The sequence below is a fragment of the Diabrotica undecimpunctata genome, chromosome 2, assembly GCF_040954645.1.
Source record: "Diabrotica undecimpunctata isolate CICGRU chromosome 2, icDiaUnde3, whole genome shotgun sequence".
Taxonomy (NCBI): domain Eukaryota; kingdom Metazoa; phylum Arthropoda; class Insecta; order Coleoptera; family Chrysomelidae; genus Diabrotica; species Diabrotica undecimpunctata.
In genome coordinates, this window is record NC_092804.1 from 144215714 (window position 1) to 144243699 (window position 27986).

Below are 27986 nucleotides of genomic sequence, written 5' to 3' on the forward strand. Positions count from 1 at the left end.
ACCTTTTTACTGGGCGTGACCGAAGTCCACTTTTTTCCCAGTCCAGTTTGTATTTTTGTTGGTAAACAATTTTCTTTTTTTTTTACTATAAAAAGTTGTTGGATCTCCTCATAGGAGGAGATCCAACAACGCTTTCGTCACTATCTGCCATTTTGTAAGTCGCTTATGCACCAGTATTAATAATAAAATGTATAATTCTATTATATCACAATTATATAATATCTATTATATTACAATTCAACACGGCTTCTAAAAGTAACCTTACAAAACTGACGGCGCCAAACAAAACAAAACAACAAGGACAAGCAAGCGTAATGTAACGCGCGCGAGGTAATATTGTAACTGGTGCAAGAGCGGGACTTCCCCGAATTCTGATTCATTCAATTTAATCCAGTAATGATCCAGTAGCAGCGAATTGTGGATGGTAGAAATAAAATGAATACTTTTAGCTCCTTTTTCGTTTAGTTGTAACGGGTTTGTTAACAGGGTTTTTCTTCTCTAAGTAATTTCTTTACAAAATTATGTATAAAACTACTTATTCCTCTAAAGTGAGTAAAAATCGTGTAAATTCACATATTTATTATAATTCGTGGAATCGTGAGACATTTACCGAATTCGTGTAATCTCACGATTAATGTGAGTTTTGGCAACACAGGAAACATTTGTCACAAAATGTCAAAAAATTTGTTTGTATTTACATTTGTATTTATAGGTTATATTTTGATTTGATTTGATTCAAAAAATCTAAATTAGGCTATGGAAGGAAATTGTTCGTTCGATTTAAGGAATATTATATTAAATAAACAAGAACCTATCATAATAAAGAATGTTTTAAAATGGAAAATACTACAATGGACCTTAAGTGATTGGAAATCAGCACTTCATAATGAAAAATTAGAATTTCGCAGAGGTTTTAATACTTCAGCAAAGGAGCCTCAATGGGAACGAAAAACAAAATTGTTAAAAGGCGATTTTGAATACTTTCTAAATCATGCTCAAAATAACACAACAGAATGGCTGTATTTTGATTATAAACAGTTAAATATCTGGTTTAAGGATAATCAAAATATTAGGCAAGTATGTATGTACTTCTCTTAACAATTGTGTCGACCCAAATGTTGACTAGACTAGATGAACGTTTTACCATTTTTTATATATAATATTTGTAACATATTTTTTTGCTCTGGCAGAAAATTTATATTTCTACAATAGTTTAAAAAAGTAAACTTTTTAAACTCATGTTAGTGGATAAAGGATCACTTTTTTAACATCTTAATAAAGCTAAAATATGAGTGAAAAAAGTGCTGTAACATGCCTTTATTTCACACTTGCAAAATGCATGTATTACAAAATCTTATAGAGATCTCATCATTTTAGGAACTTAAATGGGGTCCACTTGGTTTTCCAGATATTAAACCAGAAGACTGTACAATATGGATAGGTTCAAAAGGTGCTCACACTTCATGTCATATGGATTGCTATGGATTTAATCTAGTATATCAAATTTATGGGTCGTATGTATAAAATACTTATATCTACATACATGTAAAGTTTGGGCTACATTAATGGTGTCAAATTTTTCCAAATTTGTGTAATTTATTAATTGATCTTAAGACTTAATAGATCATTCTAAGGCAGAGGAAAAAACTTTTGAAAGAACTAAAATGAACTTAGTCAATAATATAAAAAAAGGTTTATGTGGGATTCATAGAACTTAACTTTAAATTGTTACAAGAATTATTTGTATTGAAAGCTCAGATCTACAACATCCATGTTTTTTTCTAATTGTGCACTAGTATATTTGGGAAACTTACTTCATTTTGGAAAATGTGACTACTTAGTTTTGGAATTTTGGTACCATTTAAATTTTCAATGTTGATACTTGAACAAATTTACAATTTCGCAATTTTGATAAACAACCAAACAGTAGATATTTTGTTTAATCAAACACTATTTTTCAGAAAAAGCTGGTTACTGTTTCCCCCAGAAGAAAATCTGAAACCAACTAGAATACCTTATGAGGAATCAAGTATATATTCAAAGTTGAATTTTTTTAGTCCTAATATTAATGATTTTATAGGTAATTTATATATGTATGAATATATTTTATTTATATTTTAATACTTTGATTGTTTTTAGGTTTAAGTAATAAATGTAGAAAAATAATATTAAATCCAGGAGATGTGCTATTTGTACCACATAAGTGGTGGCATTATGTTGAAAACTTGGAGACCAGTATTTCTATCAATGTTTGGTTACCTAAGGTAAACTATATTATAAAATTTAGTGTAAATGCCTACACAACCTATTCATTTTTATACCTATCAACCCTTCTACATATTTTAATTAGAATTGATCTTGTGATCTTGTTATTTTAGTTTTCAGTTATTTGTATGTTCAACTTTGAAACTTTATCCATTTTTGAATATTAGGGAAATAAGTCTTCTACTCGCAATTCATATAAGTATGTTTTATTAAAGTTGAAAAAATAATGGGCTACTGGTTTCGCTGTTTACAAACTTTTACAGCATCTTCAGGCCCTCAAGAAACTAAAGCTAAAATACATAGTGTATACAAACGAATGTGTATGTGACAAAACAAACAAACAATTATTTGAGTAGTACAGAGGACTTAATGAATAGTCAGTCAATAATGACAACAAATATATAAAATAAAATAGAAGTATGTATGTGTGTTTTGAATTTAAATTGGATATTAAGATATTGTGGACCAGCTTCACTCTGATGTTAAATAAATGAGTCATTTTTAATAAAATAGTATAAGACAAATTAATGAAACTACTTACATATCAGTACAATTCTTATCAATACAGTATCGCTATAATCACCACATTCATACGCCTTTTTCTTTTTGGGGAGACAAATAAAGATCGCTCTTAACCGGTCCTTGGGTAGTACGCCTCAACTATACATTTGGTTCAAGAGTGTCACGAAAACATCAATGTGCTTCTCATCTATAATTTTTATTATTTCGATAGGAAGCATGTCAGGTCTCAGGCTTTTCCCACTCTTCATTGTTTTTAATGCGTGTAATATTTTTTCTTTTGTAATCCCTTGTCTATCCAGAAGTGCTCCAGTAAGATTTTGTTTCCTTAATCCTGCCATTTCTTTATCTTTAAATTTTGTGTGTAGATTAAATAGATTGTATCTCTTTTGAAGGTCCTCGATCTATTTGCATTTCTCTTCAAAGTGTTTTTCTTTTGCCTGGTTTATCATCTTCCTGATTTATTTACTTTATTTATTTATATATAAATAAATATAGAAAGTCTGTTCAACAGTTGCTCATACACTTTGAACCGTACAAAGTGGAAGAATACCTTCAAGCTGACCTGCAGGGAGACTGAGGGCTCTTATCTGAATCTAAATGTCACTGTTATTATCATTATATTTTAATATTACTTTTATTTTAAGTGTAGGTTGTTACAGCAACCATTATAAATTGTAATTGACACCATTCTCTCTATTGACAATTTATATTTGTGTGTAACTTGTGAATCCTGAGAATAAAGCTTTTTTCTATTCTATTCTATTCTAACTATTTTTCCAATATTGTGGAAATACAGATGATGACAATGATAAATTGAAAATTTGTTGAAGGTTTACAAAGGGAAAAAATACAGTTCTTAATTAGTGCTTCAGGTATACCATCAGGCCCTGAAGAATATATAGTTTTTAAACTCATAATCCCCTCGAAAACATCAGTCAGACTAAACTTCAGAATCTGGAAATCCACACTATAGTCCAGTTCAAAATTAGGTAAATTATACTCACTATCATTATATGTACCTGAAAAATAACTGGCAAATAGATTGAGTATTTCATCACCATTCAGAGCTATTACATCCCCACCTTTATTAGACATTACATTAGGATAAGCACTAGACCCACGTGGAGCACTAACATACTTCCAAAAAGTTCTTTACTGCTTGTAATGATTTACATCTTTCCCTTAACACCGAAAATTCCTCATATGAGTTGCCTGATGCTTTAAAATTCCTGTGAGCTATTTTTTTTTCTGTATAACAAGCTGAATTAATTCTCGCGAAAACCGGAAACTGGAAATTTTAATGATTTAAACCGTTTGATAGAAACAAACATATTGATGGCTTCATATAAAATATGGTCAAAATTTTCTATGCAGAAATTAATATTTATTGGTTAATCTCCCTGTATTTATTGTTATCTTTATTCTTACATTGTCTCTGTTGCACCATCATATTGAGTATTTTGTCATTCATCCATTCCTATTTTCTCCTTGTGGAAGTCTTTAGTATTTTTTACACGATTCCAATAGACAATATTTTAGTTGATCCCAGTGCTTGTCAATATCATTGCTGTCTATCTTCAGTTTGCTACAGTTCATATGCAGTTCGTTTGAAGCAATCTTTTAGGTTTGGGTCCTTTAAGCTTGCTTGTGTCTATTGTAGGAATTATTTTATGTTTTTTAATGTTTTTAAGTGTGAGTTTAATCCTGGCAATAAGTGAGTTGTGATCTGAGGCCGCATCTGCTCCGAGATGTTTTCACGACTTTAACAGCACTATGGTCTTTTTCATGTATCATAATGTAGTCTATCTGGTTCCTAACTAGTTTCTCCGATGTATCTGCGGCAATCGCCATGTATACATTCGTCTGTTTGGTAGCTTGAAAAATGTGTTTGTATTAATCAAGTTCTGCTCTTGACAAAATTGTAATAGATGGTCCCCTCTCCCGTTGGATTTTCCAGACAATAGTTTCCTACACACCTTCCACTATGCCCTTTTGCAATTTTTGCATTGAAACCACCTAGAACTATCGTGATTTCTTTAGTGTTCGCTATTTTCAGTGCCTCTTCGATACCCCGGTAAAATAATTCCACCTCTTCTTAACCATTCGCCGTAGGTTCAGTCTGGCATGAGATGTCACTAACTTTAATACCAATGACCTGTCGGCCGACAAAATCTAATACATAATTTGTTTTTCTTTTGTAAAATATATGCCTTTGCAATTTACTTTATAGCTTAGGAGCCTATATCCGTTTGCAATGTTATTAATTAATAAAACTACAAAGTTGCCACCCGGATGAGTATCTCAGCCAGAGTTGCTTGCACGACAATACCATAATACTATTCTATTATCCACTGGTGCTTTAGATAACAATATAAACTTCTGATTATATGAAAGACTGCATGATCTTTTCCTACTTTATATTTCCGAGCAAAGAATATAACTTTTGTACTTTCGAGTCTTACAAAAGTAATTTAATGTAATTTAAACTCATATTTCATTTCTAATTCCAGGCCGAAGATGATAAAGAAAGAGTAAAGGAGTCAATTGTTCAGTATTTTGTAAAACAAATAACAGAAACAACAAATAGAGATGAAAATAATAGAATTTTAAATCCTAATATGGATGAAGTAAGTTACCAGATTTAATACGTTCCGAAATAAATTAAGGTATAATTTTTATACCCCTTTTTTTAAATCTTCCGTAGAGTTCGGATTGAAATCTATAAGTTAAATATGTTTTACGTTAGCCAAGTTAGGGTCAATCGACCAATGATTGAACAACGTCTAATAAATTAATAAATGAACAGCCTGTTAAATTTCTATAAAAATAAGAATTCGCGACGTAGAATCTCTTTCGTCTCTTTTTAACATACGTATCTTCTTAATACAGTTCATTGACTAGCGGAGATACGAATTAGTAAAGTAGTTTAATAAAAACCGTTGAAGTGTGAAGGTCTCAACAATTGACCATTTTGTATCATGCTTGTATAGTAAGTACGGTAAGCACGTGTTGTTTTCTAAGCTTATAACTTTATAATTTACGGAAATATTAGAACGGTGGGCACTTTACGGCGTACTATACACATAATTATTTAATTTAAAAACCAGACTATGTTTTAAATATTTTAAATAGTGTATAATTTCCGCATGTTCAATTACTGGTTTGATATTTTTTAAAAATCCAGTAAGTGAACACTGTTTATTCATCGCATCTTATACAAATTATTTTTTTAAGCAAAAATCGACTTTAAACATACCCTAAATAGAAGTGAACTAACCTAAACTATATTAATTTAAAGTATTTGCTAGCAAATCAGTAAATGAACGATGTTTAACGAAATTTAACCCGAAACAATTTCCTTAAATAAAGCTTCTTCTAAATATGGCATACCGAAATCCACTTTACATAATAAATTAATGGGAAAAGTGCCTTATATCCGAAGAATGGGACCCTCTACAGTGTTGAGTTCTTACGAGAAAAACAGATTAGTGAATTGGATTGTAGCCAAAGCCAAATTGGGATTTCCTATGCATCCCCATGAGGTTAAGGATTCCGTGCAAAAGGTTCTTAAAGAATCCCCTAGAGAAAATAATTTTACTGATGATCGACCACGAGATAAGTGGTTAAAGCTGTTTCTTCAGAGGCACCCAGAAATTTCAAAACGAAATACAGAAGTTATCTCCAAATCTCGTGCTTCGGTCACTGAGGATGGGATTAGGCAATGGTTTTCAGAACTTATCAAATACTTAACGGACACAAAAGTATTAGACATGATGTCTGATCCATCTCGCATTTTTAATGCGGATGAAACCGGCACGAGAACATGTATGGCGTCGGGTTTGGTTCTAGGACCCCTCAAAAATTTAAAAAATCTCTATGAAATCGCAGGCGAGAACGATAAAGAATCAATCACAGTACTGTGTAATTATGCAGCTAACGGTAGGGCAATCTCACCAATGATTGTTTTTCCCTACAAGAGAATTCCTAAAGAACTGGCTCTTTCGGTGCCAAAAGGATGGGCCATTGGAAGGTCCGATTCTGGTTGGATGACCAATGCAACATTTTTTGAGTATATTGCAAATGTATTTTATCCCTGGCTAGTAGAAAATAGCATATTTCCAGTAATCCTATTCCTAGATGGACATAAGTCCCACTATAATTTTGACCTTTATGAATTCTGTATCAAACACAGAATCATCCTTTATTGTCTTTACCCCAACTCGACCCACATACTACAGCCTTGTGATGTCAGTATATATTTAGACCTATAAAAGTTAAATGGACATCAGTATGCCGTCTTCATAAACAAAAGAATAGTACACCAAAAGTGTATTTCGACCAGACGAAATGAAATCTTTCAGAAAAGACTCGAATCTGAATTGAAGAAAGTACCGAATTGTCAGTAGAAGGTTATAAATGTTCCTTAAAAGTATTGGAACACTATATTCATATCAATAATATTACAAATTTTTCCAAGGACATAGATTCTTTTCGAAAATTCTGTGAACAAAACATACATGAGCCAAAGACTTTTGACTACAGTGGCGCTCAGTTGCCCGCTTCGACTGAATTAGATAATGGACCAGACGAAGAATTGTTTAACGAGTCGTTTTTCAAATAATATACCAATGGATGCAGAATATACAAGCGATGTATTTACCGAATCATTTTTAAATGAATTGCCAGTTGAAATTGACGGAGTTCTGTACGAGCCCCCAACTAATGATACAGCATTAAAGGAAACTGCTGAAACTGCACTTATACCTCGTATTATGCATGATGAATATATCGATTCGGAAATTAAATCATACTGTTTAAAAAGAGTTGAAACGAATATTGACAATGTTTATAATATTGTGGAAGAAAAATACTTTCAATCTGCGTGTATTGCTATTCCAGCCAAAACTGTCCATTGCAATGAACCAAAGGTCAAGATACCCAATACTGCCTTATATCAAAGAAAAAAAAATACTTAGAGTGAAGTATGGAGTAATCATCTTCATTGGCCACAGCAAGAGAGTGTACCAAAAAAGAGAAACCAACGTGTGCGAATGCCTTATGCAATTACATCTAATAAGTGGGTGGAATACCATGTTGAACAAGTAAATAAAAAAAGGAAAATGAGAATAATGTAAAAAAAAGAAAACTGGAGATGGATCTAAAGAAAAAAATAGCTAAAAATAAAAATTTATCCGGAAAAGAAACCAAGAAGATCAAACTAGCGATAAAAAAAGAGACATCAGACAAGAAAAAAAATTTGAAAGAGTTGATGGATGAAGTTCGAGAAAGTAAAGGTAATGATTATAAAAATTTAGATCAAAAATATAACTTTTCTGATTTTAGTTGAAATGAAACAAAACGAGGCGGAAACAACTAAACCCGACGATGTTGGAAGCAGTGAGGGTAAGATCAAAAATAATATGCATATTCTAGTAACATATACATTCTAATAATATATTTATCTATATTTATAGTTTTTGAAGTTAGGGACTTTGTACTCGTGAATTACCAAAATAAGAAGTATCCAGGTTTGATAAAAAATATAGATCAGGAGGCCCAAAAATATGAGATCAGTGTTATGAAAAAAATTTAAAAAAATATTTGGAGATGGCCCAAAAGCTTAGACCAAATTTGGTATAAAAAAAGTTTATTTAAAAAAAATTGGAGCCGATATCTTCTGAAGGCAGTACATATCAAATAAATTTACTTAAGTAATCATAAACAATTATATTATTAAAACTTTTTAAGAAATAAACCTATGTTCATTTACTGGTATTGCAGTTTTCATTAATTGGATGAGTCCGTTCATTTACTGGAATTATTGACACTTTTATATAAAATCGGCAAACTCGTTAAAATCAGTAAATCTATCATAATTTTTAATGTTCCTACTAACAGAGAAATGTTTATACTTTATCTTTACACAATTATTGGCTACTGCAACAAATATAAAACCGATTTGCAGGTCCTCTAACTGAAAACTTATCTTATTTGTTCATTCACTGGTCGAGCGACCCTATATATTGCTAAACTTTCGGTAGCAAGTTCAAAAATAAAAAAGCCATTATGATTGCCAACTTCCGTAGGGAGACGGCACTCTAAGAAGAAGAAACTTTAGGTTTAGATCATGTGTGGACTGTTGGTTACGGTTACTCTATTTTTGATGTCGTACGCTATACAGCGTGTAGCCGTTCCTGCTGGTTGTCGAATGTACAGTGTGGTGTTGGGCTGCCACTACGGCTAATCCAATCCATTCTCCATGTTGCACTTTTAAAAAAATATAGAACGTACTTTTGAGTTCTTTATTTGATAACTTAACAATTATATTTTAACCCAGGTTTAGTCGAACTTCGTATACAAAAGCTTGAAGTCTACACTCTATCTATGTCAACACATAACTAATAATTCCTATCTAATCTAATAAAAGGATAGGGCGACAAGTCACACCGTTTGGCCGGGACAATAACTCCCAGCGCCATCTAGGAAAGACATCTGAACTACCAACTGACATTTAAACCTTGAACCAATTCGTCAAAATATTGTTTATTAGAAAACATTAAATTGATTCAACTTTTTTCTTACATAATATTTTGGAGTATTTTCCTTTGGTTTTTTGTTAATTTTTAGTTATTGAATTTTGGCATATTATTTAATTCCAAGGCGGTACAAAGTTCGCCGGGTCAGCTAGTCTATAATAATTCGCTTAATTACATAATTTACGATAATTATATAAGGCTGCGTGCCTGCCTTTTTCTATTGAATTTCCACGTATTGTTTATCAATATGTTTTATTAGTTCACGCCTTTGACATTGAACTAAGTTATTTTCAAGCTTCTATTTTAATAATTAAATTTAACATGAATATTAAAAAATCTGTGTGTGGATACTCTACAACAGAGATTCCTTGCTTGTCCCTTCCTCACTTACTTACTTATCCGTGGTTTTACACAACATATCCTGTTTGCCGTTTACCACATACCATTTCTTCTTGTCGTATGTATCTTCTTCAGCGAGGTCTCTTTTTTCCATTGCTATTATTCTTTTCCGTTCCACTGTCATCTAGGACGTCTTCTCTTCCTTCTTCTATTTTATTTTCATTTCCAAGTTCTGAGCGGTATTCTTGTCTCGTCCATACTTTGCATATGTTCGAACTGTATGTCAGAGTAATTTTCATATTTCTACTTCGTCATTTAGTGTCTCCTTCAGATTCATTAGTTCTCTAATTCGTTCATTACGCACTTTGTCCGTTAGTGTTAATCTGCAGCTTTTTCTCCAAATCATTTCCATTGTATTTGTTCTGTTTTCCATTCTTTTATTTGACACTCACATCTCTGAGCTACTCTTCTGCTCTTCTTATTATCGTACTGATATCAGGTATGCCGCACCAGTTTTTTATTTATGTCTCTGAACCATCAATGTGGCTGACTTTCGCCCAGGGTCTCTTCGACCTTCAAATTAACTCATCAAGATGATATTTAAGAGATTATATTTGTTATTTCGTAGAATAGGGTCCAAGTATGAAACCTCTACTTCATTTAATATTTCAAGGCAAGATAGATGGAAGAAGAGGGTCAGGTCGAAGACGAACGTCGTGGCTTAAAAACCTGAGAGAATGGTTTAACAGATCCTCTGCATCCCATTTCTAAGCTGCCGGCAACAAAATTAGTATAGCCAATTTGATAGCCAACGCACGATAATCGAGCAGGGCACAAGAAGAAGAAAAAGATGAAACCTTTAGCTGCTTAACGAGATCTAACAATTCTCTTTGGACATTAGCTCTTCTTAGAACCTCAGTATCTGTTACATGGTATACCCATGGAGTTCTAAGCAGCCTTTTGAGCCATCACATTTCGAAATTCTCCACACGATTCAGTGATCTAACTTTAAGTCACCAGGTTTCACTTGGGTACACTTGGGTTTCACTTGGGTGCCCCATCCTGGCATCAGGATGGGGCGTTTGTAGCATTTCAATACCCGGATTCTAAGGGTTAAAGGAACTTCACGGCAAAAGAGGTATTTATCAAATTTAACGAAGGTGTTTCTAGCCATTGCTACTGATATCTTTCCTTCCAGGTCACCCTCCCACTTTGTTTATGTAGCTCCAAGAAATTTAAATCCTTTAACCCTTTCAATACTGTTATATGATGTAGAAACCTGGACCATAAAGGCCAATGTGATGAACCGATTGGAGGCCTTTGAAATGTGGGTATTAAGAAGACTACTTAAAATTCCCTGGACAGATCACACAACACATGTCGAAGTATTAAATCGAATGGGCGGAGAACGAGAATTGCTGCCAATAATAAAAAGAAGAAAAACTGCTTATCTGGGTCATATATTTCGAAATTCCAAGTACCAGTTCTTAAAGCTTACTATGGAAGGGAAGATAGAAGGAAAACGGGGCATCGGAAGGAAGAAATACTCATGGCTTAAAAACATATGTGATTGGACAATCCTCGATGCCCATGCACTCTTTAGAGCCAGACAAGACCTAGAGGAGTATGCCAGAATTGTCGCCAACATCCACTAATTGGATAGGGCACCATAAAAAGCAGAACCCTTTCAATTGCTCTATTATTTATATTCAACTGATATTTCATATGGGCTTGTCTGGTGATTACCATATATTTGGTTTTTGATATGTTCATATTAAGTCCGTATTTTCTCCCACTACATCTTTGATAGTCATTAAATTTTACAGCTTCTCTATATTGGCCGCTATGATGGCCCTATCGTCAGCCAATATCTTTTCTACATAAATGTTAAACACAAGTGGGGAGAAAATACAACCCTGCCTTACACCTTACCACCATTTCTTTCTAATTATTTTCTAGCTGCAGGACCCAATTATTTTCTAGCTGCATCGTGAATATTTTATTTGGATGTTGTAGAAAAGAAGAAATGGTATTTTATTTTGACTGAGGCGAGGTGATCAATATACAATTAATTTAATGGGGCCATACTTTCGGTTTAAAGGGGTTTATGTCAGATCTGAGGACTTTAACGCGTCCATGAATATATCAGGAATAACCGAGGAAAGAGTCCTTTTGATTTCAGTTATTTGTGCAAAATTGGCTCTAAAAGAAAAATGACATTACTCAGAAATAAAGACTTGTTGTTATTGGCCAGATGATTCTCCAGAACAAAGAGAAAATCTTGGATAGGAATGTTGGTAAATAGAGATGACACAGCGAAACTCACAAGAAGTATTGTGAGCATGTGTGTCATATATATATATATATATATATATATATATATATATATATATATATATATATATATATATATATATATGTATATATATATATATATATATATATATATATATATATATATATATATATATATATATATATATATATATATATTGAGATGATACTAAATATAGGAGAAACAAAGATAGTGTTTAAAAAAAATAATTTATAAGTTATATACTAGATAATATTAGTTATAAAAAGCATTTATATGAGGGCATTCTTAAGAAATTAACATAATAATAAGTTAAAAGTGTTTTAAGTTGCAATGTATTTGGTTATTTTAATAATTATAATATTGTAAATATATTTGAGTGAGCCATCTTTGTAGGCAACCAAGTATACACTTGAGTGAATGGGGTAATAGGAACTTTTATATAGAATTATGGATTAAAAAATAGTGTTATTTATTAATTTAAGATGTAATTTATATATAAATTTGTATTCTGATCTGAAAAGCCTAAATTTCCATAAAATTCTCGATAGAATTTTAGTTAGAATAGTAATCTTCTATATAGAATGGGAAGGAACTATCTAGAAATGTTAAAACGGGATGTCAATAGTCAGAATTTAACCTTTGTTCACGGTAGAATCTTCGTGAACATGGTTATGTCTATGAAATAGAAAAGATTCGAACAAATATTTTTTCAAGAACATTCGTGAATAGAAAAAATGATATAAATATGATGTGATTTGGATTCAAAATAGTCAGTCGGTCATATTTTCAATATAGTGAAGTCAGTTGTTCAGTAATTTTAAGATAGTAAGGACAGAAAGTCAGTATAAAGTCAGTCAGTCAGTATAAAGTCAGTCGGTCATATTTTCAATATAGTGAAGTCAGTTGTTCAGTAATTTTAAGATAGTAAGCACAGAAAGTCAGTATAAAGTCAGTCAGTTGGTGAGATTTTCAATATAGTAAGATAGTAAGTTCAGTAAGTCAGAATAGTTCAGTCAAGATACACAGTTATCAGTGATTCAGTATATTAGATGAAGATTAAGAAACAGAATAAAGAGAATATTATTGAAGATTAAAAATTATGTTATGTATATTGTGATTGGAGATATATTTATTGGAGTTAATGTATGTTGGATTGGAGTTAATATATGGTGATTGGTGATAGGAAGAAAAAAAAGATTATTAGAAAGAAGAATAAATAGAAAAGAGGAAAGAACAATATTTTACTGATTTTTAAATACTATTAAGAAGAAAAATATTCTAAAATGGTAGAAGCTGATAATTAAAACATTGTGGAGTAGAAACATTTCAATTTAAAGATAGTTTTTTTTTTAAATTTACATTGTCTATATTAGATATATATATGTGTGTTTCATAATAGATATAATAAAGATAATTTCAAAAAGTGCTTACAAACTAATTCTTTGAGAACCGCGATAAAAACCCTATAATATATATATATATATATATATATATATATATATATATATATATATATATATATATATATATATATATATATATATGTAAAACGTTTACAACGCGGAGTCAAACCCGGAAAAATAGTGACAGCACATATAGCTCCCGCGGAAACCTCAAAACAAACATATATATATATATATATATATATATATATATATATATATATATATATATATATATATATATATATATATATATATATATTATTAAAAAACACTCATTGCTCATTAAACTATATATATATATATATATATATATATATATATATATATATATATATATATACCCTATATGTGCGTGTGTTTGTATTTAATATTGAGTACGTTCTTTATTAATAATGATTGGTTTTCAGGTTATTTTAGGATACAACAAGAGTTCGTTTATGGAGACAATACATAAGTGTAAAAAAATTTATAAAGACAAGTTATCAAATAAAAAACCTTGTACAGAATGTCAAGCAACTAATAGTAACACAGAACCAACCACTACAATCAACGTTCAAGATGTAGTGCACACTATCTCCGTTTTGCCAAAAGATGAATTTTTGGAATTTCTTTATCAACAAGCCAATCGATTTCATGGTGTTGAACGCTCTGATGCCTATACGAGTAATGGGAATGACGATACAAATGAGTTTCTTGAAGCCATAACACATCCAGAAGTTGTTGATCTCATTGCAAATATTCTTTTAAATAAATAATGAACACTTACATGTAGTTTTATTATTTTCTGTTTGATTTTTTTGTAGTTATGCGATGGAGAATGTGATATAATTTTTGTGACATAATCATGTTAATTGTTGGTATATATTTCTATCGATGTTCATGTGTTTGACAAATGGAATGCCTTTACTCTAATTAACACTGTCAAAGATTTTTATGGAGGAGTCTATGAAACAAGTAACCACCCGAAGAACTAAATAGGTTATTGAACTCTAAAATTAAGAATGTAAACTCCGCCAGCGAGAAATAAGAAAAGCAAATAAAAAAAATCTCCATGAAAACATGGAATCACTGCAGAAATATTAAAGAGTCTAATTAAGAAACTAATTAAAATATTACGAGAAAAGATCCTCGAAGACTGATCGAAGCAGTAACATTTACTGTACAAAAGGGCGACTAAAGCCACATAAAAAATTATTGTCAATTAACATTACTTATAACAAAAATTCTTACTAAGAGGTTGAAAAAAAATTACATCACACACGAGAACAGACAGGATTCAGAAAAGGATTTAGCACCGGTGACCACTTGTTAACTGTGAAAATCATATCGAAGAATCATATGCATATAACATCCCGTAGGTATGCATGTTCATATAATATTCTCACTAAACTAGTATGATAGACTACTTATACTGAACTTATTGACAGCATATACCAGAACCCAAACAGGCAGCGACCATAGACTAATCAGAGCAAAAATTGTTTTAGATCTGAAACTAGAAAGAATAAAATTAATCTCAAAACTAAGAGAAACCGGTATAAATATTAACAATCTAAAAGAAAACTCAGATTACTACCAAAAGACAATTAATGAAAGAATACATGACCAAATCGACAGCTCTCAATTAATGGAAATCATCCTTGATAGTGCCAAAGAAATCGGAGGCCCGCAACAACAAAATGAACATAGTAAACTGTCTGATAAAACTAAAACAAAGAAGGAAAATGAAAGTAAGTAGCAACATACAGAGAATACAATACACAGTACTTTGTAAGACAACAAGGAAAATTATTAAGGAAGACATATGAAAATACAATGAAAGACTGGTAGAAAATGCAATCGAAACAAAAAAAGCATTAATCATTGGGAAGAGGCAAATCGTTGCTCTAACAAACGAAAACCCCAGAATTACAGACAGAAATGAAATAATATAACTCTTAACTAAATTCTACAGCAAAGTATACAAAGCCCCTGACACGCTTGAAGAAGAAATTAGTAACCAAGAAGATGTACCACAAGTCCTTCCGGAAGAAGTAGAATCGACAATTGCAAAAATGAAAAGCGGTAAAGCAGCTGGAATAAATAGTATAACAGTGGAACTGCTTAAATACGCTGGCAATAAAACCTGGAAAATCTTAGCAGGCATATTAAGGAACTGCCTAAGATCGAGATGCATACCAGACCACTGGACTACAGCAAACATAATTCTCATTCATAAGAAAGTTAGCAAAGAGGATATCAAAAACTACAGACCTATAAGTCTACTACCAATGGTATACAAAATATTCACAAAGATTATCAACAACAGATTAACAAACGCATTAGATGCTGCACAGCCGAGAGAACAAACTGGCTTCAAAAGTGGAATTTCCCACTACCAGAGGCGTCCGACAAGGAGACGCAATATCACCAAAGTTCTTGACTGCCACTCTAGAAAATATATTAAACAAAATGAACTGGCAGAACAAAGGAATATCCATTGATGGAGAATACCTCAGCCATCTAAGATTTGCAGACGACATCGATCTGATTGCTAATAGTTCTGCAAAACTACAAGAACTTATAAGCAACCTAAATGCAGCTAGCAATGAAGTTGGCCTAAAAATGAACTTGACAGAAACAAAAACCATGTACAACGAGCTAGTGGATGTCCAAGATGTATGTATAACTGGGACAATTAATACATAAATCTGGCTCCTTACTTCCAGAAATCAACAGAAGAATGAAACTATCTTGGACATCTTTTGGTAGAAATGATGTTATATTCAAATCGAAGATGCCAATCCACCTAAAGAAAAAAGCATTTGCTCAGTGTATACTACCAATCATGGTAATTAGTCATTAAATTTAGTAAGCTCGATTCACTGATCCTAGTCGCTACTGTCTAATACATTTAGTAATCATTTTGTTGCTACGTTGGTTAAATTTTAACCGACTGGAAGTTACTATACAACCAAGCATACATGCTCATTCTTCTTCAAGTTCTGCTTCTATCGGGGATTGGAAATCATCCTAGCATTTACAATTTTGTTTATTGTGTAGCCACGAAAATTTACGTCTTCCTACGCTTCCTTTGCGTTTGATATTTTTTTAGTATTGTCTATTTTTATAAAACTTCAAACATTGTATATCCATCAAGGTAGATAGTTCATAGATGAAATTTAACTCAAATAAATTTGACAAAACATTTATAAAGTTACAAATGATGCCAAATATGGATATTATACTGTATGAATATCTCGGCTTAAAATAGAGGTAATAAGAATTAAAACACAAATTTAAAAATTTCATATTCTATTTTACATCACAAGTTATAACAGCAAGAATTGTCATTCAGAAATAATATACAAATATGTATAGTGAATAAAAAAGACATTTGTAGTATAATATTGCATTACATTAATAATAGGTGCTAATAACAGGGATAATTAATTAATGTGATTAAGTTAAAGATCAAAGTATATTATCTAAAACAGTTCGCGGTCTTTCATAATTTAAAGTGCTATATGAAAAAATTCAATTACATTTTGCATATTTGAGGAACACCGCTAAGTTAGCACTTATTTCTAGAAGCCATAGGATTTTTCACTCTGTAGGCAGTATAATCTTATGCAGCTCTGTAGAGACGGCTGATATTTTTAAGTACAAAACAATTTCAATTCTTGATTCAACGAAACATATACCCATTTTGCTATTTCTGACAATCAGTTATTACAAAATAAATGTAAGCGTAAATGTAAATGTAAACGTCAATATCGAATAAACTGACAATAACAAGAGGCAACATCCCATTGAAAACACATACTCGTAGGCACATCGCACCCCCAGAATGGTATCGACACTTCAAAACCAACAATACTGTCACATGTAACATGCGACAATATTTTACCAAGTTTGAAGAATTTTATACGTCGTAATGTCCATTATCATTGAATGTAATGTAAATTGGGGAACATTCATAAACTACGTCGTAGAGAAAAGGGAAGGGGACTTTGCTTGTTACGATGGTATAAGACCTTAGTGTGGGCTCATAACCAGGCGCCGACCCTCGCTCGGACCGTAGGATGGTATCATATTATCATTGCCAGGTAAAATAAATGCATTATTTTAAAAATGCCAGCGTTCACTGTCAAAGCGCAGCGCCCAGCCTCGAGCCAGGTATCGGACCATAGTATTCGAGCTTAATATTTTTTCGACCCACGACCCTAGCACTCTACGATCGACACAACGAGGCGCCGACCACCGACCTCGCTCCGATCATCGTATCGATCGCCAGGTAAAATAAATGCATTTTATTTCAAATGCGAGCGTTCACTGGCAGTGCTATGATCTAGGCAAGGATACGACGCGATGGTCTCCGTTATGAACGTACCCTTAGGGAGGGGGGCATGAGTACACACCCGACATCGTTTCTGGTGTATTCCAATTTGTCGTTATTGTCTCTATAAACATAATTTTTTACTAGCTTCTACCAGAGGGCAGCATTATTCAAAGTATCAGATAATCATATAAAAACGTATAGTTTTAATAGGACAGCTTTATGCCTTTTGAAAGATTCTGATGAATCTGAATATTTATAATGGAACGACGTAGAAAATATAGATTCTGAAATAATTTTTCCAGTAGAAAATAAAGATGAACAACAAAATAATTTTATTAAGGACATCGGGGGATGGTTGGGAAAAGAAAAAAACTTAAAATTATTAATTTATATGTATGCTATATCATTAAATATTGTTCTTCACTTTCACTATTTTTTTATTAAACTAAATTATTTTTAAGTGAATTATTAATCTTAATTAATTATTCTTGTTATAATATATTCGTAAGTTTTATAGCTAATTAAAAAAATGCAGTAATAACATTGAATTTTTTAAAAAATCACTGAGTGCAATTGTGACGTCGACACGAGGAAGGGCCTCGACTGTAAACGATTCTTTACGATAAAAGGGTGGGAGGCTATTAAAAAGTCCAAATTTATAACGACGTAGTTTATAGATGTTCCCTTGAGTTACGACAGTATTTTACTTGCAAATACGACAAAAAATAGTCAAAAACTCCATTTTTGGAACTTAAGATATTATTCTTCTGGAAGTTTTATATGCTTGCTACACTGCAAACTCAGTGAGCACATATTTTAGAAGCGGGGTTTAACATAAATTAATTAAACCTGTAATTATTGAATTTACAACTGGTCCCTTGAACCCGGGTAACCTTATACTACACAAAAAATTTCTGTAACGGGCAGTTTTTTAATCTTTGTATTTTAAAGTTTTGAAACGCCTCAGGGAAGTCTTCGTTTTCGAAACTTTTAAAAGCATTAGACTAGCTGATTTCTAATGCCATATATTTTCATTGTTTGTTTTATTACTGAACATTCTGATTTGCTAACACCACACTCCTCTATTTGCTTCACGTCTACTGTGATCTGAGGACCGCGTCGACAATTTTCTTAGAAGAACAACACCTTTAAAAAAAATTATTTAAAAATTCATTTATAAAAGGAATACTTCGGTATTTAGTGGATATTGGGTTTTTACCCAAGTATTTCGTAGCTCAAAACATGTACATCCAGATAGCACTGATGATGGAATATCAATTCCGAAAACGTTCTGTGATGTAGCCCGATAGGGTGTTTTAATATATACCTTTTATAAAGGAATTTTTAAATAAATTTCTTGTGATACATGGTATACAGCCAGCTACAGGAACTTAGTTTCCTTGTGAATATCTTTAAGTAACTATTTCTGTGTTCGAACAATTTATATACTTAAACATTTTATTATTCTTTTATTATTTGATTATTCCTTTTACCTAAATAAGTTTCATGAATAAAGGCCTGAACCCAGCATTACTGACCCGGACTTTTAACTGATCGAAGTCCGTTGATCTGGATTTTCACAAAGACCTGTTTTTCCATGTCTAACCTTGACTTATCGTTAAAACGATTGGAAGATTGGCCTTCAGTAGAGCATCTACGATGTGTTAGTCAATGCTAATTGTTTGAGTTATCTACTGTTTAGATAGACTTGCGCCAACGGCTGCTTCATTGGCCAAATTGCGTCGTAATTTGTCTATGATTGGCGTTTGCCTTACCAAAATGTTCAAAATAAATCTTAATACTTTATTATATAACTTTATATGTAAGTTCCGAGAACTGCCTAAAATAATGCTGATCAATATAGTTTAAATATATATCGTCATGGTCGACAAAACTAGTAACTTAATTAAGAATTTCTCAAAAAAGTAACCAAATAAACTGTAATTATTTCTGAGGTGTTATGAAAGAAACTGATGTATTCTTATTTTTAGAATTTTTTTTTAATAATTTTTTATGTTTTAGATGAAATAAGTTAGACGTAAAAGTAGATGAAAATCTATTTTCGAACAGCTCGAAACTGTAATGGTTGGTTGGAGGAAAACGTGCTAAACAGCAAAAGATAAAACATTATACCTGCGATAAATATTACACACTTCTGATAAGGCCTTATATATCGCAGTGTCCTTTATTAGAAATATTTCATGACAGGGCTAAAATATCTTAAAAAAAAACCAAAGATATTTCACACGAACTGCAAAGTTGTACAAGAATGTATAATATATTTAAGTCCAAGTTTTTCGTTTCGCAAAAACTGCTAAGATTACTGTTACAGTGCGTGATAAAACAGACAATGAATACATACAAGCATTAAGCCATGGGGATATGAATAAGAAGACGTGAATATTTATTGAAGAAAATGTGTTACAGCAAAAAACGAATGAAGTTCATACGAATATTTTCAATAAAAAGATGGTACAGAAGAGGAGACAACTATTTTATATAAAAGATAAATCTCACAACACAAGTCTCACAATCCATAAATGCATAAATGACAACAACATCGCCATAGCCACGTTCCATAATGTCCAAAAAGCTTTCGATCAAGTCTGTCACGATGGACTGATCAAAAAGCTGATTAAGGCTACCGTTACAACTTATAAAAATTGTAAAAACTTATCTGAGTGACAGAACTGTAGGAGTGAAAATACATGATCATATCTCGACACCCTTCACTCCATAAGCTTGAGTCCCACAAGATTCCATACTAGCTCCACTGTTGCACTTCATATATAACACTGACCTTACCACCAAAAACATCCCTGGCACTTAACCTTTATGCAGACGATACGGCCATACGAACAAAACGATACAATACTGAGAGAGCTTTCCAGAGAGCAAAATCGCTATTAAACGTTATCGAAAAATGGTGTAATAAGTGGAAAGTTCAATTAAATGCGAATGCGAAAACGCAAATATCGTCTTCGTGATACCCAACGATATCGGAAAAAGTCATACGCTGCGTTTAAAAACCAGCACTTTCTGAAATTGATGTGATGCTCCCAGTCAGCCTAACATCAACTTATCTGGAAGTCCTATTCACCAGGATTATCAGCTGGAATGCTGACCTTAAGGTAACTTTAGACAGGGTAAGAAATAGAGCATAACTCCTAGGTCTACTTGGGGGAAGGATTCGTAAAACGCAATCAAAAACTCTCATCGTCACTTACCAAAACCTACATTCGACCCGTTATAGAGTACAAATCGAACGTCTACTGCCTCTTAAAAGCCTATCAGAAAAGAAATCTTCTGAGCACCGAACGTCGTATGAGTAGGGTAAACTCCAAAAGTTGGCGCTTTCCCTCCGGCGAAATCCATAACATCTCAAACATCGCCACAGTCATCAAGGGGTTAAACTCTCGGAACAGGAACCTCACCTTCAAAACCATCAATGGGTAACATTCCAGAACCCAAGACATCCTAAAAACTTCAAAACGTACGAGTCCGCAAACCCAAAATCATAAAACTTCATCCATTGTCAATTATACTACAAACCTGCATCGACGAACTTCCAGACGAGTACGCAGATCGCCTAGAAGCCACTTCGTTGGCATGCCGCACCCTCACAACCTAATCCAATTTCCGAACCCCGGACATTGCGAGATTTTTGTGGTTTCCCAATCACGTTGCAAAACGATACCTGTCCGCCCGGAGGAAATAGCCGCAATTATATATTTAACAACCTGCATTAATAAAAAAAAATCACTTATTAACAAGAGTTTTTGTAATACATGTTTTTGATCTCAAACTGGAAAAGCAGCGCTTTAGCATTTGCAAAACAGTCAACTTTTCTCTCCCCGATTAAAAAAGTCATTTCAAGCACATCACATATGCTACACTCCAACAAACCCACAACACTCTAGAACGTGCTTTTGTATGTAACAAAATACATACATCAACCACAAACCCTGAAGAGGATTACAAAATCCTAAACAAGGAGTAAATAGCACGTCATCTTCTAATCGTATATTTTAATAAAGATCCATTCCTTAAATTCTAGAAAATAATTCATTTAGTCAGATAAAAGAAGAGAAGACGTAAGTTTTGGAACATATACTACCTAAAAGACGGTACAATTGTAGGAATAGCTACATTTGCTGATAAGAAATCTGCAACCTTGTTTCTGAATATATAATGACTGAGAATGGTGAATAAAAACATAGGTAAATTATTAAATGTGACAAGATAGGCGTCTTTGGAAGAAAAGATTCAAAAATGTATCTACACTCTGAAAAGCTCAATCTCCTGGATGTAAATTCTGAAAGACTGATTATTTACCGTCTTAAAAATCGGCATCTTAAAAAAATTTACAATAAACATTATCTTCCTGATTTCTAGCAATATAGTGTAGGTAAAACTTTATGGTCGGTATGTATCTTACGTGAGATGGAGTGAGAAACACCTATTTAAAAAGAGAGAGGTATATTAGGTCAGTCCATTATATCGTCGAAATAGCATTAGTGGAACTAAGAAAAGAGGAGAAGTTCAACATTGCCAAACTTATTGGTTTTATTTGACCTGTTGTCTTTTTAGCATTTTAACAACATTCTAAGATAATCAAATTTGGGCGAATTGATTTAAATGGCAGCTTACTGTTTTTTATTTTAAATTTGCCACAATTTTTCTTTTCAATAAGTTAAATTTAACATTTTGATTTCCACTTAGGAAATCGTTTTATGTAAATAAAATTTATTAATGTTTCGTATTTTAAGTACGATGTCCGAATTGGAAATCTAAACATCAAAATAAGCTTATTTTAAAGTCACGTTGTGCCTTATTCGCAATAAAAATAATAAATTGAAATATCAAACCACAATAAAAAACCTTCATACGAAATTATTTGGCAACGTCTCATGTCGCGTAGTCAAAGCACCGAATCAAAGTAGAACACAGGTAACGAATGAGTAGAGGTGGGCATTCTTTTTTTTCGAATCCTGAGAAAACTAATAAATATTTTTGAAAATTTTAAACGCAGAATGAAAGAATACATTATTACCGAGGGCCGAAAGTCTCTGAAAACTTCTATAATGTTTATTTTAATAAGTTACAGGGGCGAAAAAAGAGAAAATTTAGTGTGATTTTGAATTTTAAGTATCTCATTCAAAAAAACTTTTTGTTTATTTCGGCCCTCGGCAATAATGTCACCTTTCATTCTGCGTTTAAATTTTTCAAAAATATTTGTTAGTTTTCTCAGGATTCGAAAAAAATGAATACATTTAAAAAGCATTGGCCTGCAATTTTGCGCCTACGCTCTTAAAGGTCGATTCTCACTATACGTTCCATTTACTTTCCATACCCGTTCCATATACCTCCCATTATTTTAACCACAATTCTCAGTAGACGTCGCGTTTACTTACAATAAGTCTGGTTTTTCTCAATGAACTTTAAATTAGAGTGGAAACAACTTCCACATTCAGTTGTGTAGACAAAAATTACTTTTTCTGAGTCATCCAGTATCACAGTTACTAAGATTTTGCATTATACACATAAACAAACAAATAATTTTAAAATTTACTTACCTGTGGCATCGAGTTCTTGGCAATAGCTGACCAAATATTGTCTTTAAATGAATTATCGCTATATTTTTTATTTTCAAAATCATATAAGGCATTATTTTGCCTGATAAGTTCTATCAATTTTTCGTCATTCATATTTATCTTAACAACTTAGACTGAACCGCGATGTAATAATATTCGCACTATCCATACCGTACCCGACACATCGCAGCTTGTCGCAGAAAAATACGTGGCCGGTAATCTTGAACGCGAGGCTTCGGGAATGGTAGGTAAACGGAACGGAAAGTGGGCATATACTATATGATTTGTGTTTAATTATATTTTATGTAAATGGAAAGCCACGGATATGGAAAGTAAATGGAACGTATAGTGAGAATCGACCTTAACGCAACTAAACCGATTTTCGTAAACAATAACTATGATTGTTTAACAGTAGTTTCAAATAAGAGAGTACCTACATAAACAAACATAATGGCTATTATGGTTTATGTGTATATTTATTGAAGTGAAAGAAACTAATCAAGGATATATTTATTATAACTTGAAAAATAAACTAAACAATACAAATAGTAAATCGTACTTACATTTACATTACACGTTATTATTAAATCGCGAATCGTCTAAATTGACATTTAAAAACTTAAGTTTTTCTACTTTACTTCTTGTTAACCGTGTTCTTCTTTTATTTTAAATTAAAACCAAATTTTGAACATGTGTTCACGTGTTCAAGAGTTAAGAAGCTGGTTACTTCTATAAAAAAAGAAAAAGAAGATTGTACTAGTGAAAATCAACCAGTACAAGAAAAAGAAACTGATAAAGATGACTTAAGTCCATGGTGTATTTTTGATGAATTTATTAGACATGACTCATCTAAACATACACCTGTATCTAGAGATATAAAAGAAGTCGACATGTATTTGTCTGATGATATTACCCACAAAAAAATTCGAATGGTGATTGGAACTGTCCATTACAGTGGTGGAAAAACCATCGCCATGTATATCCTAACTTAACCACTATATTCATAAAATATTGTAGTATTGTAACAAAATCTATTCATTGTGAACACATGTTCAAAATCTGGTTTAATTTTAAACAAAAGAAGAAACAACAAGAAAAGTGGAAAAACGTATGTTTTTAAATGTCAATTTAGACGATTCGCGATTTAATAATGTGTCATGTAAATGTAAGTACTATTTGTATTGTTTAATTTATTTTTTAAGTTATAATAAATATATCCTTCGTTAGTTTCTTTCAATATAATAGCCAATATGTTTTTTGTGTACTGGTTTATTTGAAACTACTGATAAACAATCAACTAGTTACAGTTTACGAAAAACGGTTCCGATAAAAATGTCAACGACTCACCTCTAGTTTCTTAGGATCGGAACCAGAGATCTCAGATCGGAACTAATCGAAACTAATCGGAACTAATCGTCTTACTATTGGGCAATGGGCAGCAATAAGAAATATGGAGGGGAGACCAAGGGGAAATATGATTGTTATCTTTGTCTGTTCGCTGAAAATATGATTTTATATCTGCGTTAGATATCCTGTTAAATTTTACCATACCGACCATAAAGTTTTACCTACACTGTATGTGCAAGGCGTGGAAGCTTTGTTAATAATTAATAATAGTGCCTATGGCCATTCTCATTTCATCTGCAAGAATGAAAACGTTTAAGTGGTGTTTATTCCAACTAACACAATTGTGGTAGTTTCTCCACTTAATCAGTGTATCATTAAATGTGTTAAGGGCTTATACAAAACACAAAAAATGTCGTAATCTTTCGAGGAAAAAATTTCTTAAAACAAACCGAATGTACACTGGAAAGTAGTTTTACGGATATCACAAAGTTTGAAAGACAAAATAATGTATTCCCCGTTATGGAACGGGAATTAAGATTACCATAGATGCCATGCCATTTATCTAACAAGTTTTCATTTAAATAAAAAGAAAAAAAAACCATCCTCCATCACAATATTTTAAAGTCTAAAAAGATGTTAACTATCGAAGAAACTCCCCATCAAAGACATCTGCGAAGGATGTAATAAATCCTTTTCCATTTTCAGATGACGTTTTCGACTAACATTTTGTTATCCTTAGTTTTAAATTACAATACTTATATTTTTTATATTATGTTATACGTTTTTATAATGCACGTATCTACTTAATGATTGTACTAATAATCTACATACTATATATTAATAAATAATTTTTTAAATCAGCGAAAAGATTTCCTTCAATTGTAAATATAGATATACAAATTTTCAGCTTCTGTCATAACACACAAAAGAATATAATCTCTGTTTTGTTGTTGTTAACTGGTTTTCAAAAGTAAATTACTTTGTTATTATATAATACATTTATAAATCACAATTAATAAAATTTTTTATAATTTATTATCCAGTGGTGAGAAGTAATATAGGTATTCATATGTTTTCTGAATATTTTTATCAGATTCCAAAAACATTTATAAAAATTTATATAGAAGAACTTGGGATAAATTCGGATAAAACTCTAAATGAAATGTAACTAGAGCACAATATGCAAATTGTTATTTCCATAGATGGGTAGTAAAAAAAATGTGAGAAAAATGTTAACCAAAAAACCAAATACATTAAAGAGTTGATTATTTAGTTTCTAGTAATAAATTTCCCATTCATAAATACAGTTAATAAGTTATACTACCAATATATGATCATAGCAAATGGTCATGGCATGATCATATTAGATACGATAGTGCTTAAACTCACAAAAGTTTGGAATGGTCGGTAAAAACAAGATACGATTTGATTTTTACATAAATTCACGTTTAACATAAATCACATATTACCCAACATCGGATTGAATGTTATCCTTTTAAATCTAAGAGGGTAGAGAGAAAGAAATAGAGAGCTTATTTTACATCAGCCACCGCGTCACGGTACGCCATTTACGAAGGAGCCCATACAACAGCAGGTTCTTGTCGACCAGATTCCGCCTATAGACGGACAGATTGCAGAAAAGTTATAATAGAATTTAAATTTTAATATATTTTAATTAAGCATTCAACAAAATATAAAATTAGTAAACCTGATAATTTTATCGGACATAAATTTTGGTCAAACGGTTTGAATTAAGATTTGTATAAAATAATATTTGTAAATAAAAAAAAAACAAATTTTTAAAAAGACAGGTCACATTAGTACATGGCTTTATACGGTAGTAAGAGTTTTTTAATGTTAAATTCTCTCTCTTTAGTCGTTTCCTCATTTCTGGGGGGTTGTGACTTTCTACCGTACGAGCAACTATCTAATGTCATCGGTTTCTATCTTGAGCTACTTTCATGGATTAAGAGAATATCTTGCCACTTACTTTCTGCACTTAAACTCTCCATCCAGTGAGTGAGCGACCTCTAATCCATAAGGTGATCTCAAATAGTAAGGGATATTACTATGAGTAGGCAGATAGCTGAGGATATACGCTGTTTCTCAAAACCACGTGACTTACAAAAAGTGTGGACAACAATGAGGAACTATTGAACATGATGTGTAATAACCTTTTTTAGTTAAATATAGTGTCACTATACATGGGTGAAAGTTTTTGATGGATAGATAACACCGTACAGCTCTTCCGTAAGATTTTTCCAACAAAAATAATTATTTTACTATATATTGTTTATATTAATGCATCAATCAATGATCAGAATAACACTTATATCCAAATACGTGCCTCAGTATTTTTTTTATCAAGTTACACGCTTACTTTAAGTTGTGTTGTCTTACGAAAGCCGATCGTTCCGCACTACGCTTCAATTAAGCCGGTCGACATGATCTCTCTCACACTTCAGCCTACTCATAGCGAACTCTCTCGGACTTGCTTTTTTTATTTCTAAATATTATTCTGTCTAAATTTCAACTTGCTTAAAATTAGGTTTTTTTATAATAAAAATAAAAATTTACAGATAATTTCTAAAAAACGTCTACCAGCTCTCTGTCTATTAACTATGGTATGTATCATAGAATATTCAAGAATTCCTGCGTTGTAAAGTATATCTGCTGTAGCTGCACTTCTTGTTTTTTCAACCCTGTATGTACATCTACAACATGTATTTAATTACATTTTTTATGTACAACTCTCACCACTGGATGTAAGTACAAATCGAATAAAATCGACAAATGGGACAAAATAGTTTAAAAACATTAATGACGCTACAAATAAAAAAAATTGTAGTAAAGGTGCGCATAAATGTAGTCAAATTTTAACAAAAAACACGGACATTTGAAAATCTCTTAATACATAACATATTGTTTTGTGAATAAAAAAAGTATCACTACATTTAACTGTTAAAATTAGTGTCGCTAATTCAGGTATTTGTAAAAATAAAATTTCTGAAAAAACACAAACAACCATAATCAAAAAATATATATGCTTTACGACGCGTAGAAAATTTCAGTTTTCTATTAATCTCAATACTATATTGCAACAATAAAAAAATTGACTAATCAAACACACAATTATTCATTTCACACAACAAACGCTTTCATTTCCATCGGACATATATTAATTGGATTTTCTACTTTTACATCACGATTTAGCTGTAGGAATGATAGAGATGCTTGCGATATATTCTTTAGTCTGCTTGCGGGAACGAGTCCATCAATAGAAACCTGCAAATAATTGTG

The 27986-nt window shown here is 31.9% G+C and overlaps 2 protein-coding genes across 4 annotated transcripts in view; one reads left to right on the forward strand and one right to left on the reverse strand.

Moving 5' to 3' along the window:
* Positions 1 to 415: 415 nt before the first annotated feature.
* On the forward strand, positions 416 to 14183 carry HSPBAP1 (HSPB1 associated protein 1). 3 transcript variants are annotated; one of them, XM_072521475.1, is made up of 6 exons: positions 416 to 1077; positions 1378 to 1514; positions 1962 to 2080; positions 2140 to 2264; positions 5298 to 5414; positions 13832 to 14183. In XM_072521475.1, the coding sequence occupies exons 1-6, from the start codon at positions 757 to 759 to the stop codon at positions 14177 to 14179; spliced, it is 1167 nt and encodes a 388-aa protein (XP_072377576.1). In that variant the 5' UTR covers positions 416 to 756; the 3' UTR covers positions 14180 to 14183. The 3 variants fall into 3 exon arrangements, with proteins under 3 accessions (XP_072377576.1, XP_072377577.1, XP_072377578.1); XM_072521477.1 differs by having other exon boundaries at positions 935 to 1073; XM_072521476.1 differs by lacking the exon at positions 5298 to 5414.
* A 5029-nt stretch (positions 14184 to 19212) lies between these two features.
* alpha-Man-IIa (alpha-mannosidase 2) overlaps positions 19213 to 27986 on the reverse strand; it is an 80982-nt gene continuing 72208 nt past the window's right edge. Inside the window, exon 17 of the mRNA XM_072523625.1 lies at positions 19213 to 27971. Coding sequence (XP_072379726.1) covers positions 27828 to 27971 — 144 coding nt within the window. The 3' untranslated portion in view covers positions 19213 to 27827. The remainder of the gene's footprint in view (positions 27972 to 27986) is intronic.